Source organism: Microtus ochrogaster, chromosome 4, assembly GCF_000317375.1.
Source record: "Microtus ochrogaster isolate Prairie Vole_2 chromosome 4, MicOch1.0, whole genome shotgun sequence".
Classification (NCBI taxonomy): Eukaryota; Metazoa; Chordata; class Mammalia; order Rodentia; family Cricetidae; genus Microtus; species Microtus ochrogaster.
Window position 1 is genome coordinate 25554445 of NC_022011.1, and position 14974 is coordinate 25569418.

At 48.5% G+C, this 14974-nt stretch overlaps 1 protein-coding gene across 1 annotated transcript in view; it reads left to right on the forward strand.

Moving 5' to 3' along the window:
- The first annotated feature begins 1243 nt into the window (after nucleotides 1–1243).
- Nucleotides 1244–14974, forward strand: part of Plcg2 (phospholipase C gamma 2) — a 117767-nt gene continuing 104036 nt past the window's right edge. Inside the window, exon 1 of the mRNA XM_026789575.1 lies at nucleotides 1244–1458. Coding sequence (XP_026645376.1) covers nucleotides 1266–1458 — 193 coding nt within the window. The 5' untranslated portion in view covers nucleotides 1244–1265. The remainder of the gene's footprint in view (nucleotides 1459–14974) is intronic.

The following is a 14974-nucleotide window of genomic DNA, read 5'->3' on the forward strand; positions in this document are numbered from 1 at the left end:
AGTGTCTTTTGTCCTTATGTTGAGGGCCTGAGGTGACAGGTAATCTTGTTGAGTGCTCACAACTCCATGAGGGAGGTAATGTTACCTTCCTTTGCATGGCTGGAAATGAGGCCCAAAGGGCGTGGTGCCCCTGGTACAGGTATAACGCCCCATCTAGCAGGCTCAAGGGCTATAGGGCTTTGGGCTGAGGAGTGATGGAACTGGATTTGTATTCTAAAATGCCGCCAGCCACTGGGCTCAGAATCTCAGAGGCCCAGGGCAAGAAGCAGTGTTCAGGGCCCAGTAGAGAGCTCCCTGGAGAAGGCAAGCGTACCGTCCGTACTATGCTACTATGCCTGTAGTGGCTTTGGGAGAAGGAGAAAGTCCGGATAATGATTGGAGCACTCTCTTAACTACCAGCTACCTGCTGGACTGCCCTACTCCCAAGACCTCTGGATAAGATGTGTTGTTGGAGGCAGCAGGTTCCCCTTGGGACTTAGAAATGGCCAGAACTTTACCCTAAATAAAGAAGGGATGGGACGAGCTGGTGGTGGCATGCACCTTTAATCCCAGCACTCAGGAGGCAGAGGCAGGCGGATCTCTGAGTTCAAAGCCAGCCTCGTCTACAGAGTGAGTTCCAGGACTACCCAGAGAAACCCTGTCTCAAAAGAGCAATGACAACAACAACAACGATCGAAAAACCATAAATAAAAAGAAGGGATGGAATGGAACTGGAGGAGTGGAGAAGCAGGGTTTGTTGGGGGGTGCCAGGCCTGGGCATTTTCTGCCCTTTCGGCGTCGTTGGTTTGCAGAGGAACCAGTTGCTCTAATTTTGCTGTAAATGGGTAGCGAGGAGTCTTCCAGCAGGTGAGATGTACCGTTGGAGAGCGGAGGTTACCTAACTGAACTGCTTTGGTTATTCAAATTTGGACAAGAAGAGAGGAAGGTCACCTATGAAGCTGTGGTGATTTGGTTATTCAAAGTTTGTCTAGCAGTGGTGGGGTCGGTGGGTCGCTGAGGCTAGCCAGGGACCTGCTCTTTGCCCAGACTTCACTTAAACCTCTGCCTGCCGGCTCCACTCTCTGAGGGATTAAGGGCTCTCAGCACTAGAACCGTCACTCAGTCCGATGGGAATGAGACAGGCTCTTGTCTCCTGATACTGACAGCTCATTCACTCACCCACCTCAGTTAGATAAACTCAGTCCCTTTTTTTTCTTCCTCCTGCTTCTTTCCCTCGCAGCCTCTGCGTTTCTCCTGCTGCTTCTCTCTCTCTGGAGTGGCCGACAATGACCACCATGATCAACGTGGACACCCTCCCAGAATATGAGAAGAGTCAGATCAAGCGAGCCCTGGAGCTTGGGACGGTGATGACTGTGTTCAGTGCTCGCAAGGGCACCTCAGAGCGAAGGACGGTGCAGGTGATCATGGAGACTCGGCAGGTGGCATGGAGCAAGACTGCGGACAAGATCGAGGGCTTCTGTGAGTACTTGCTGGGCCGGGCGGTGAGGGCCATCGGCCCTGCCCTCTAGAGAAGCGCCTGTGTATCCTCTGGCCTTTATCTGCCTCATTTTGTCAGGGTGAATGTTGGTTTGGTCCCTACTTTTAAAGACAAAAGTGTTTCCACTTTATGTGGGTGGGGGTGGGGTGGGGTTGAGAGCAGGTGGGGGAAGTTGATCCAGGGAAGTTCTTGTGAAATGACAGCAACCCCAGTTGGTCAACTCGGCTATGATATTGAAACAGCAGGGTTCATGTGGTTCCCATAGCTGTCTAGCTGTCTGGCTTCCGAAGGCCTCACTGGGGCCTGGGGAGGCTGGGAGCTTGGTAGCCAAAAGGCTAATAATTTATTTATTTATTTTATTGCAAACTGCAGCAGCAAGAGGTTTTTACTCTGGTGTTTAAAGGCACAGGGGGGAAATTATTGGATGTTTTGCGGCTTTCAGATGGTGCTCTGGTCCCGGCTCTGCCCTCCCTCATGCCCGTCCCTTACACTGGGCTGTTGGCTCAGCTCCTGGGCTCTCTGAGGAGATTGCCTGTAGCAAACAGAGTCATGACACTTAAGCAGTTTTCAGTTGCAGATGTGTGCTTTAATTTTATTTATTAAGATGTGTTTTGTTTATTTCTGGTCTGCATGCGTGGATGTGTCCGTGCTCACTGCATTTGTAGAGATGTCGGGGGACCACGTGTGGGAGTTGTTCTCTCCTACTTGTTGGTTCTGGGGACAGAACTCAGGTTAGCAGGTTTGGGGACAAATACCTTTTGCCACTGGGTGATCCTGCCAGTCATGCTTGTTTTAGAGGACCTCATGTAGCCCAAGCTAGCCCAGAACGTAGCTAAGGATGACTTGCAGTTTATGATCTTTCTGCCATTAGCTCTCAGGGCTGGGATAAGAGGTGTGTACCACAACCACAATGCTCTTCTGCTGTTTTTTTTTTTTTTTTTCTTTAATTCAGTGCCAAGGATGGAACCCGGGCTTTGTACACGTGAGGCAAACACTCTGCCCAAATGATCGGTTTCCAGGTCCCTATTGAACAGTTACCAAGATTTTTTTATAGTAATTTCTTTGCATATATGTGTGTTTTGGGATGTCTGTGAAGGCCAGAGGACAACTTACATAGGAGTTGATCCTCTCCTTTTACCACGTGGGTCCCAGGGATCAAATTTAAGTCATCAGGCTTGGTGGCAAGAGTCTTTATCCACAGAGCCATCTTGGCAGCCCCCTGAGTAGCTTTTCATGGAAAAAACTATAAATGTATAAAATAGTAGCTCCCAGAAGGCTGAGACAGGAGGATTGTAAGTGAGATCTTGTCTAAAATATCAAGCACTCTTGGAGTGCCTTTCACCTCTGACCCTTCACCCATACCCTATATAAGCTCTGTTGTCATACACACTGTGAACAATAGTAAATAGGGTAGGAAAAGATTAATTTCAGCTTACAGGTAGAGCTCATCACTGAGGAAAGCCAGGCCAGGAACTCAAAGCAGAAGTGAAGAGATGCATTGGAAGAACACAGCTCGTTAACTCAGCTTCTTACCGTCTCTGGCTTGTCAGCCAGCTACCCTAGGGATGCCACCTCCCACAGTGGTTTGCACTGGAGAAAATGCCCCACAGACAGGGCCACAGGACAATCTGATGGAGGTGGTAGACAGATGAAGTGAATGATGTCAAGCTCACAAGCAGCGTATTCTGTCTTCTGCTAGTGTGCTACATTCCTGGAATGGGTATCGCAAATGGCAGCTGCTGCCTTCTGCTCCTTGGTTTCTTTTCGCCTGGGGCTGGCTCCTTATCAGCACACAGATCTGTCTCTTGCTCGCTGGGACCTGGCCACTTTGTTACAGTTTAACCCCGGTAGGACCTGTTGTGTAGTTCACTAGCCGAAACAAAGTTCTTTTCTTTTTTTGCAGTCTTCTTAAAAAGTCCTGATTTTATTGAAACAAAATCAACTTGACATACTTACAGTTCATGATTTAAAGAGACAAATGCAAGCCCAGCTGTGGTGGCTCAAACCAGTAATTCCAGCCCTTTGGAGGCAGGAGGATTATGGGTTCAAGAGAATGCTGGGTCAGGTAAAGTGGCGTGCACCTTTTCTTTTTATTTATTTATTTATTTTTTTTGAGACAGTTTCTCTGTAGACCAGGCTGGCCTCGAAAGCACAGGAATCCTCCTGCCTCTGCCTCCTGAATGCTGGGATTAAAGGTGTGCACCACCACCGCCCAGCCATATTTTTAAAGATTTTGAATATCTTTTTAAAGATTTAAAATCAGGGTTTTTTTTATTTTTAAAGATTTATTTATTGATTTTTAAATTTAAATTTGTCCTTACAGGTGTGTACTTGGGTGAGTTTATGTGCACGGGTGTGCAGGTGTCTATGGACATCAGCCGGTCCTCTGATGTGGGTGCTGGGAACTAAACCCAGGTCCTCTGCCAGAGCAGTGAGTGCTCTTAGCCATGGAGTCTTCTCTCTATGCTGGGTGTAGAGGTTTTTAATGTGGACCCCATATGCTTGGTGTGAAATTCATGGGTCACGCACGGAGGGAGGAGATGCAGCCCTTGCTTCGTTTCCGCGTGCACAGGTGGGGGTGCCTGAGGTCAAGGGTACAGTGTATCTTAACCTTGTAGGGCAGTTTGGTATCGTGCCACAAAAGCAGCAGCTTCCTTTTGCACTTGAGCCCTGGGGTTTGTTCCCACACCTGCATCTACACTGCCATAGACTTCTATAGCTGTCCACTCGCTACCAGAGTTGAGTAATTTCTTAATAAGATTTTTAAAGAAACAATTTATTATGTTTGTGTGTGTGTGTGTGACAATGTGCATACCTCTTTCCCTCTCAACCTACCCTAGTTTGGAGATAGCTCTGCCAGGTACCTGGTAGGGCTGTGGCAGTTGCTAAATTAGATGCAAATGCTCAGGAGCCCACAGTGTCCTGCTGGGAACCGGTAGGTGTCTTGACTTCCTGTTTGCTGGCTTGACCTTTCTTTTTTTTTTTTTTGGTTTTTTGAGACAAGGTTTCTCTGTGGTTTTGGAGCCTGTCCTGGAACTAGCTCTTGTAGACCAGGCTGGTCTCGAACTCACAGAGATTCGCCTGCCTCTGCCTCCCGAGTGCTGGGATTAAAGGCGTACACCACCACCGCCTGGCTTCTGGCTTGACCTTTCTGTGTTTGCATTTCTTTCTCTGTAGCTGGGACAGTGTTGCCACTACACACACTGTGGCTGGGAGTGAGCGACGAGGCGCCTCGTCAGAGGGGTCTCCCCTGCTCTACAGCACTTGAGAAACCCTGTGTCTTACTCCTCTGGTTTCTGCAGCCATTACTGCTGCTTCTGCTTTCCCTCTACATTGAAGTATCTACCCTCCTTCCTTGCCTGCGTTCTCTGGTGGACAGAGGAGCCAGATCTAAAAGAGAAACTGGCATTGCGACTTTGAGCAGGCTGTGATAGGCGTTCCTGGGGGTGAGGGCATCTGTGGAGAGGCAGAAAAGCCATCGAGACGAAAAGCTTTGATGAGAGGCTCCACTGGACCCTTTGGAAGGAGCAGCCTTAGGACTCACTGGGGACAGTCAGTGCCCCTTCTGGTCTCCTGCTGCAAAGAGTGAGGACAGGGTTCATTTAAGAGCTCCTAGGCAGCAGGAATCTGCTGGCCACTGTGGGATCTGGAGGGAATGGGTGTACGTGAGGGTTATATGGGCATGCAATTTTAGGGTCCCTAGCAAGTACGGTGTGACTTTTGGATAAATGTAGTAGTTATTGTCTTAATCACTGTTCTATTGCTGTGAAGAGACACCATGACCAAGGCAACTCACACACTTAATTGGGGGCTTGCTCACAGTTTTAGAGGTTTCATGGCAGGCGTGGTACTGGGGAAGTGTTGGGAACTTTATCGAGAGAGAGAGAGAGAGAGAGAGAGAGAGAGAGAGAGAGAGAGAGAAATAGTGGGCTGGGTATGGGATTTTGAACACCATAAGGCCCACCCCAGTGACATACTTTCTCCAACAAGGCCACACCTTCTAATTCTGCTAATCCTATTAAAGACTGCCCCTCCTTGGTGACTCAGCATTCACCTATATCAGCCTATGGGGGCCATTCTTTTGTGGGGGTGCAAGGGGGCTCCCAGACAGTTTTTCTGTGTAGCCCTGGTTGTCCAGGAACTCTTTTTGTGGGTCAGGCTAATCTGGAATGCTCAGATCCACTTGCCTCTGTCTCCCCAGTGCTAAGATTAAAGGTGGGCGCCACATCGCTCCCTCCCTCCCCTACAGGGGCCAGTCTTACTCAGATCACCTGTTACTATTCTCACTACCGAGACAAAATACTTGACAAGAAGCAATTTAAAAAAGAGAGTATTCATCCTGGCGCAGACAGTGATGGAGAAAGAATGGCAGCAGGGCTCTGAGGCAGCTGGTCACACTGCATCCTGAATCGGGAAGTGGAGAGAGAGTGCAGTCTTCTTCTTTATATTCAGTCTGGGACCCCAGAGCATGGGATGGTGTCGCCTACAGTTCCCATGCATCTTCCCACTTAGTTAACTCAGTCTAGAAACCCCCTCACAGATAGGTCAGGAGGTCTGTTTCCAGAGTGCTTCGAGTCTTGTCAAGTTAACAGTGAAGATTAACCATTGCAGTAGATACCCGCTTGTAGGCCTGCTGAGGTACCGAGTCCTGCCACCTAGGGCAGTGACTGCTTTACAGTCACAGTGGTTTGCCTCTCCCTCACCCCAAGAGCATGTGACAATGTCTAGAGCCATGCTTGTTTGGCACAGCTGAAGTAGGGGTACCACTGACATCCCATGCATAGATATCAGGGTACAGGACAGCCTCTCCACAAAGAACTGTCTGGTACAGTGTGTTAGTGGGGCTTCAATGACCAGCTGTCTGAATACATGCTGGCTTTACTTCGAGCTGTGGAGTGTCGTGGGTATCAGCAGTTTTCTCTGGAAACATCTGTGGGAGTTATCTCCTGTTCCTATTTGACATCAAACTGAGTATAGATTCTGCTGAAGAGAAAGGGGAAGAAGAGAAGAGAAAGAGGAGAGAGAGAAGGAGGGGGAGGGGGTGAGAAAGAGGAGAGATGGAGTTCCTGCCCAAGAGAGAAGGTGAGACAGAGACTAACATGTCAGGACTGTGTGGTTAGTGCCATTGCTGGGTTTTGTATGTTGGAGGAGGCCGCTTGTTCTTCCTGGCCGCCCGGCTAGCTTAGACCTGAAATAATCACACAGAAACCACATTGTTTAAATTACTGCTTGGCCCATCAGTTCTAGCTTCTTATTGGCTAACTCTAACCCATTTCTATTAATCTGTATATCGCCACGTGACTGTGGTTTACTGGGTAAAGTTCCCAGGTCTGTCTCCTGCAGCTCCATGTCTTCTCTCTGACTCCGCCTCTTTCTCCCAGCATACAGTCTAGCTTTCCCTGCCTAGTTCTGTTCTCCCCTGCCATAGGCTCAAGGCAGTTCTTTATCCATTAACCAATAAAAGCAACACATAGATAGAAGGACCTCCCACACCATTTGTATTTGGTGACAGCAGAAAAGGTGCTGTCTACCTGAGTGTGGGGACCCAGTGGGAACCCAGTGGTGACAAGGGAAGGCCTTGAGCTACAGCAGAAGAGCTATCTGTGTGGAGCGTGAGGGGCAGGATTTGCAGCTGGCCGGCAAGGATGGCATATCGAAGCAGGAACTGTGGGAGCCATAAATGCAAATGAGCAGATGGTGGGTCAGATCTGGAGTGGACTCAGTAGGCCTACTCCTTGTGGCCCGGCCCGAGGCGCTGGTGGTGGTCCTTAGCTGGTGTGTTTCTGGGTCTGGTGATGAGGATTACGGTGACAGTGATGCTGATGGTGATGATGGTGGTGCTGGTGGTGCTGATGGTGGTGGAGGGAGGTGGTGGAAGAGACTGTGCTATGGTGATAAGGATGATTGTGTCAGTTGTGACACTGTTGGTGACAATGATGGCGATGATGTTGATGAGAGCATTCTAATAATGTTCGTTGTGCGCTGGCCCCCGAGTAAACATACCCTGCACACAAATTTTTCAGTCGTCATGGTCACTAAACGGTAGGGATTACACTCATTTTATGTATGGGGAGATTAAGTCCTGGGGGACCAGTGCAAGACTGGTGGTCTCTAATCTTCCAGATCAAATTTGCCACTGTCCCCTCACGGTGCTTTCACTCCATATGCGGCTCAAGAGTTCCCAGCTTGGCTCCAGCATGGAGACCTCCGTCACACCGCACTACACCAAGAGGGAAAAGCCACAATCCCCATGTGCAGAGGTCCCATTCTGTGGGGTGCTGGATGCACCAAGTGGGAGGAGACTCCAGATTGTCCTCTGGGTGTGTATGGAGACTGAATGGCTGAGGAGGAACCTGGGCAAAGTATGCAGATTGATTGCTGCACAAGGGAAGAAAGGAAGGTTTTCGTGTCTCCTGCTTCTTTCTGAAGTCCATCCTTGGCTGTTGTACTGGCTAGTTTTATGTCAATTTGATAAAACCTAGGGTCGTTGAAGGAGGGAACCCCCCATTGAGAAAATACTTCTGTTAGATTGGTTGTAACAAATCAATGGATTGTTTCCCACAAACTGATGGCTAGGCCCAGTCGCTAAAGACAACACCTATATAACCCACTGAACATCAAGAGATGGAACTGTTGCCTACCTAGAGTCTTCACCCCTCCCCACTAGTCCGTGCTCCTGGTACTGGAAGGTACTCTGCATGCTATCAGTGAGGGAAGGCAAACAGCAACCCAGCTACAAATCCTTTTATCTACAGTGGTGACCTTCCTACAAGATACGCCGGTGCAACTGTGGCACCAAAGTTGTAGGAGTAACCAACTGTCAGCTGATTGAGTTTTAGGGTTCACTCCAGCAGATGGTATCCTTGCTTGATACTGCTTGGGTGGCTAAGAACCTGACACTAGACAGGCCACGGGCCTAGGATGAAACAAAAATACTGTTCTGCTAAAGGAATGTAGCAAAAAAGACTCCCAGTAACATTCTGCTTACTCAGAGATAAGTGTCTCGCTCATTCATCATCAGAGAATCTTCCCCCTGCCTCCTGCAATGGATGGGAACAAATACAGAGACCCACAGCTGGGCAGTGTGCAAAGAGTGAGGACCTGGGAACACTCAGTCCTGAAAGGGATGTCTCCATCAAATGTCTCCCCTCGGGGCTCAGGCAACTCTGTGGAAGAAGAGGAAGATTGTAAGAGGCATAGGGATGGAGGATACCAAGGAACCAAGGCCTTCTAGATGCAAAAGAACTGACATGCACACAGACTCACAGAGACTGGCAGCATGCACAGGGCCTGCATAGGTCTAAGTCATAGGGCATCCCAGGGCTGAGAGGGGAAATGCACACAAACCGTCTTCCCTAACTAAGAAGCTACCTCCAACTGGTAAACACTCATAAAGGAAAAATTAGTTTTTTTTCTAACAGAATCTCACTGGGTATAAAAACCACAGTTCAGAACTACATGGTATTGTGGGTTTTTGTTTGTTTTGTCCTATTTTGGTTTATTTTCATTTTATGCTAATTAATATTAATTAACTACTTTAAAAAGATGTCTGTGCCAGGCCGTGGTGGCTCACACCTTTAATCCCAGCACTCGAAAGGCAAAGGCAGGCGGATCTCTGTGAGTTCGAGGCCAGCCTGGTCTACAAGAGCTAGTTCCAGGACAGGCACCAAAGCTACAGAGAAACCCTGTCTCAAAAAACCAAAAACAAAAAAAAGATGTCTGTTTTCTAATGAAAGAAAGTGTGAATTTCGGTGGGTGGATAGGATCTGGGAGGAGTTAGGGGAGGGAAAACTGCAATCAGAATATATTATATAGAAAATAATATATTTTCAGCTTATTTTTCAAACAACTTTTCAATAATATATTTTTCAAATAAATTTTCATTTTAAAAAAGCTAATAAAATTGAAAAAATAAAATATCAGCGACTGGAGATATGGTTCAGTGGTTAGGAGCACTGGTTTCTTCCAAAGGACCCGGGTTCAATTCCCAGCTCCCACAAGGGAGCTCACAACTGTCTATATCTCCAGTTCCGGGGCTTCTGATAACCTCACGCACTCATCCATGCAGGCAAAATACCAGTGAATCTAAAATAAAATATAAATTATATATATATTTAAAAAAAAAGGTCAGGCTGGGTCTTAAGATTTTATTGCTGTGAAGAGACACCTGGCCGTGACAATCCTTACAAAGAAAACATTTAATCTGGGTGGCTTGCTTACAGTTTCGGAGGTTTCGTCCATTATAATCATGGTGGGGAGCACGGAGGCGTGGAGGCAGATGTGATGCTGGAGCTGAGAGCCCTAGTCTCGACCAGAAGGCAGCAGGAAGTCAACTGATTGTTACACTGAGGGAAGCTTGAGCAAAAGAGACCTGAAAGCCCATCCCCACAGTGACACACTTCCTCCAACAAGGCCACACCTCCTGGGTAAGACAGAGGGACAATAGAGCATATTCGTCCCTAAGGTGTCACAGGGACTGAACTTGTGTGTTTTTTTTTTTTGAGACAGGGTTTCTCTGTGGTTTTGGAGCCTGTCCTGGAACCAGCTCTTGTAGACCAGGCTGGTCTCGAACTCACAGAGATCCACCTGCCTCTGCCTCCCAAGTGCTGGAATTAAAGGCGTGCGCCACCACCGCCCAGCGGACTGAACTTGTGAATGCTTGTAAGAGGAGATGGAAGGTTCTTAACAGGGCACCTCTCAGATGGTGGCTGAAACGGCAGGTCACCAGCAGGTGCCAGTGCAAGAGATTTGGAGGGTTCCCCAGGTGTAGCCTGTGCTCATTGGTGGGGCATGCCTCCTGCTGTCCTGTGGCCAAGTTGGGGGTCCTGCCAGAGTAGACCCAAAATGTGAGACTGTGTGATGGGCAGCCTGGCTCCTTGCCTTCTTCTTTCCACAGGCTGGGGAGGCCTGGACTGTTGTGGGCTTGCAGAAGTGGCATGCACCTGTGGTGTATGGTTCTGCAAGCAGCTCCAGTGCTGTCGGTTCAGCACGTGGCTCTGCAGCGGTGAGAAGAAGCTGCAGCTTGCACCTCTAAGTTGTTCTGGTGGTCACGGGTGGGTGTACGTTGGGGGGTGTGTGACAGGCTCATATGAGGGATTCTGTGTGAAGACCAAAGAAAATAGAGTTTAGTAATCTGTAGAAAAGAAAGTAGCAACCTTACCTTAGCAGCAGGAGGAGGGGCTAGCATGCACTCCAACTACAAGGGTGGGGGGAGAGGCGGGGTGGGTGTCTTCTCCAGCCTCAGGAGCTGAGGTCTCTCTGGTCTCAGCAGCATCCACAGCCTGTCCTGCTGCCAGCCTCATCCCCTGTAGAGTCACACAGATGCACTGGAGGGGATTTCTGTCCCTAAGGTAGTAAGAAGTACCGGCTATATGTCCTGAGGGTTTGCTGTGGAAGTGAGCTCAGAGTCATCCCTAAGTGAGCCCTCCCTCACCCCCCACCAGCTCCCTGCCCCCACTGTAGAGAAGTTTCATGAACTCATCAGTAGAAGCATTTAAAACTACAACGGGGTGAGAACATCCACTGAGTCCTTCCACCCCGGAGAAGTGTGTCGAGATGCCTAAACTCTTCTTTTTTTAAATAATGTGAGATCTAGTGTTTTTATAAAACGCTGTCTTTTATATTATACTTGAATTTGCCTGTTTTCATCCTTGCCATTTGATGACAGTTACATAGTGATAAACTGATTTAAATACCGAGGCTGAGATAGAAGATCGTGTGGCAGGTGTTCCATGCTGTAGAACAAGGACTTGGCTGGATCTCAGGGCACAGTCCTCTCTCTCTCTGGTCCGTTGCCCCAACTGTTCAGGAGCCAGAGGCAGGAGGATACCAGGTTCTAGGCCTGCCTGAACTACAAAGTGAGCTCAGAGTTGGGTGGTGTAGCGCATACCTGTAATCCCAGCACTTGGGAGATGGGGACAGGAGAACCAGGAGTTCCTGATCAGCTGGTTACATAGGGAGCTCTTGAGACAGCCTGGGCTACATGAGACCCTCCTGTCTCTCCCTTCAAAACAAAACAAGAAAAAAGGAAAGATACAGTAAATGCAAGGCCAGCCTGGGCAGTATAGCAGGGCCGTATCTCAAAATAAAAAGTTTAAAAGAAGTGTGTGATGGAGCGGAAGCACAGCTGGGGCTGGCAAGATGGCTCAGTGAGTAAAGGGACTGACTGCATGAGTTTGATTCCTGGGACCCACATGGTGGGAGGAGAGAGCAAGCTTCCTCAGGCTGCCTTCTGACCTCCCCTTGTGTGCCATGGCATGCCCACAAAATAAATGAAAGGGGTGGGGGCAGAGAGTGGCTGGGATAGAGAGAGGTCAGTGGTCGAGCATTAGCTGTGCACACGTGGGGTCCTAGATCTAATCCCTAGTGTGCAGGAAGAAATGGAGAGATTGTTAGGATCGGATGGCCTGCCTTTAAAGCTCAGCTCTTCAGTTTAGGTTTGTTTCTCATCTGCAGAATAGGCTGTTAGGGTGCCCACCTGCAGGATGTCAGGAGTCTAAGGGGAATTAGCCATGTCCCACATTACAGGGTTGTGCTAGATGTGTGACCCCAGGCATGCAAGGTGAATAAGATGCTGTTCAGTTCATAGCTGTGAATCTGTTATGCCCTCTCCCAGAAGACATTCACGTGTTAAGCCCCGGAATCTTTGAGTGTGCAGCCCTATCTGTTGAAAGGCTCTTGGCAGAGGTCTTGAGATGCTACAATGATCCTAGATGATGGAGCTAGGTCTGATGTAATCACAGAGATTCTCACAGGTGTGAAGGTCAAAGTTTGACAGAGAGAAGCAGATGGTATTTTGTTGGCTTTGAAGAAAGGGGCCATAGGCCAAGGAATGCAGGCAGTGTCTAGAAACAAACTGTCAAGGGAGCTAGTTGTGAAGCCTTCACAAAGAACAGGTCCTGCTCAGATCTCTGAGATGATGAATTAGAGTTATCTTAAGCTATGGGTTACAGCAGGATGGAAACTAATATGTTCGCCTAACCAGTGTGGATAAGCTGAAACACTGACTTTGAGTCTTTTCTATCTTTATAAAGTTTATTTTTATAAAAATACAGCTAAGTCTTGTGCACACCCCTCCCTCCTTAGAGAAATTAATATGGCAATTGAGTAGTGCTCATTTTGCATATCTGTAATCCCAGCTCTTGGGCAGCAGATCCTATAGGAGGATCACTATAAATTTAAGTCAGCCTGGTTGGCATATGAAGTACCCGGCCAGCCTGGTCTACATAGTATCAGGTCAGCCAGTGCTACATGGTAGCATCCTGTCTCAACAAAACAAAGATTTAATCCACAACAGACAGATATTTTGTTTGTCTTGCTACAAAAAAACAAAAACAAAACCCACAAACCCCCTGGATAATATGTAGCTCTCAAACAACTTGTATTTTGTCCTGTGTCGTGTCTGATGACCGTTTTTGTTGATTTTAGAAACTTTTGTAGTAAATCTTTTTCTATTCTGTGTGTGCACAGGCGTGGAGGTGTCTTCCTTAATTACCCTCTCCTTTGTTTTTTGAGAGAGGGTCTCTCACTGAATCTTACTGACTCAGCTAGACTGGCTTCCTGTGAGCCCCAGGGATCCTCAGGTCTCCATCTCCCTGGCAGGGAATATTACAGGTGTGCCCTCCAAACCAACCAACCAACTATCCATCCATCCATCCATCCATCCATCCATCCATCCATCCATCCCATCCATCATCCATTCATCTTCCATCCATCCATTCATCCCACCCATCATCCATCCATCCATCCATCCATCCATCCATCCATCCATCCATCCATCTGTTTATATGTTGTTTGCTGGGGATCCGAACTCAGTGGCAAGCGCTCTGTCTGTGGAGCCATCTCCCAGTTCCCCCGTCCTTTATTTAAACATATTTCACTCAACAAATTCGTGTGCTAGATGGGCCTTTCAGTGTCCGGTGGTGAAAATCTGCTCCGCACCCGTCTCTCTTCCGTGTTGTTTGAAATGAGTCTAGATTGTTTCTTAAACCAGTGTCCTACTTTTAGGATATTATGTAGTCTTGTGTTTTCCGGTGCCAAATGTTTTTTTTTTTTTTTAAGTAGCTAAACTTGGGCAAATTTTCTGTTTTTCATAGGATAGATTTCTAAACACAGCTGTGTGTGTGGTGGGCTTGGGCGCAGTGTGGTCAGTTTTCCCCAGGACGCTTGTACCTTCTCTACCCGTCACCCACCCTCGCCAGGGCAGACTTCAACTTTTAGAGACTTAAAGTTGAGCAGCAGAAACCGGGTGTGCTTCAGTCAAGTGTGGTGGTGGTGTGGAGGCGATTCCTTCCCGCCCTCAGGGTATTTGTTCTGGCCCAGGCCTCCAAACCTCAGGACTGAGCTGGCAAGCTCCTCTTGGCTGGAGGGTTGTGTGTGGAGCCTGCCTCGGCATCAGCTTGATGGTATGCAGGTGGGGAAGCTCTGGAGCCTTTCTTGTGGCTGAGGCGGTCAACCCACTCTTTCTTTTAATCCACATGGGAAGTAGATGCCATTTTCCAGTCTCCTCACCATGAGAGATCTGATGTGGAGGGAGGTCAGGCAGTCTGGGGTGGGCGCAGGCAGGCGGACAGGAGTTCGGTCCCCAGCGGGATGTAGTTTGGACATGTTTGTAATCCTGTTGCTGGGGAGTGGAGCAGGAATGGATTCCTGGGGCTTGCTGCTCAGCCTCCTATCTCTCCAGGTGAGAGAGCATGGCTTAAAGAAACCAGGTGGCTGGCTCTTGAGACCCGAGTTTCACATCTGGTTTCTACATGCACACCTTCGCATGCGTAACTGTACATACATGGACATGTCTGACGGCTAATTTCACAGGATCCTTTTTTAGTACATGTTTGTAAATTTGTGTGTGTGTGTACATGCAAACATGCATGGCACTTGTGAAGAGGTCAGAGGATGACTTGGGAATCTGTTTTTCCTTCCACTGGGATCAAACTCGGGTCCTCAGGCTTGGTGGCAGGCACCCTTACCTGCTGAGCCATATCACTGGCCCCTGGCGATAGTTTGAGTTGTCAACCTGACATAATCTAGGATTGCCTGGGAAGGGCTTCTCTATGAGGAGTGGGGCTGTAGTAGGCTGGCCTGAGGGCGGTTTCTTAATTGGGCTAATTAAGGGGAAAGGTCCTCTTAATTGAAGGTAGATTCATAGGCTGGGCCCAGGATTGAATGAATAGGGAGTGAGCTGAGTACAATGTGACCATCTGTCTGGAGCACCTGCCACTGCGATGTCCTCACATGGAGGGGTCACGTGGAGGGCTGTGACCGGGATCTTTGAGCTTAAATAAACCTGCCCCCCCCCCCCCCGTGAGGTGCCTTTCACCCCAGCAGCAAAACAGAGACTGTGACAGGACTATAGATGTGAGCACACACACAGTAAGAATATCATAGGTGTGAGCACACATACAGTGAGGATACCATAGGTGTGAGCACACACACAGAGTGAGGATACCATAGGTGTGAGCACACACAGAGTGAGGATACCATAGGTGTGAGCACACA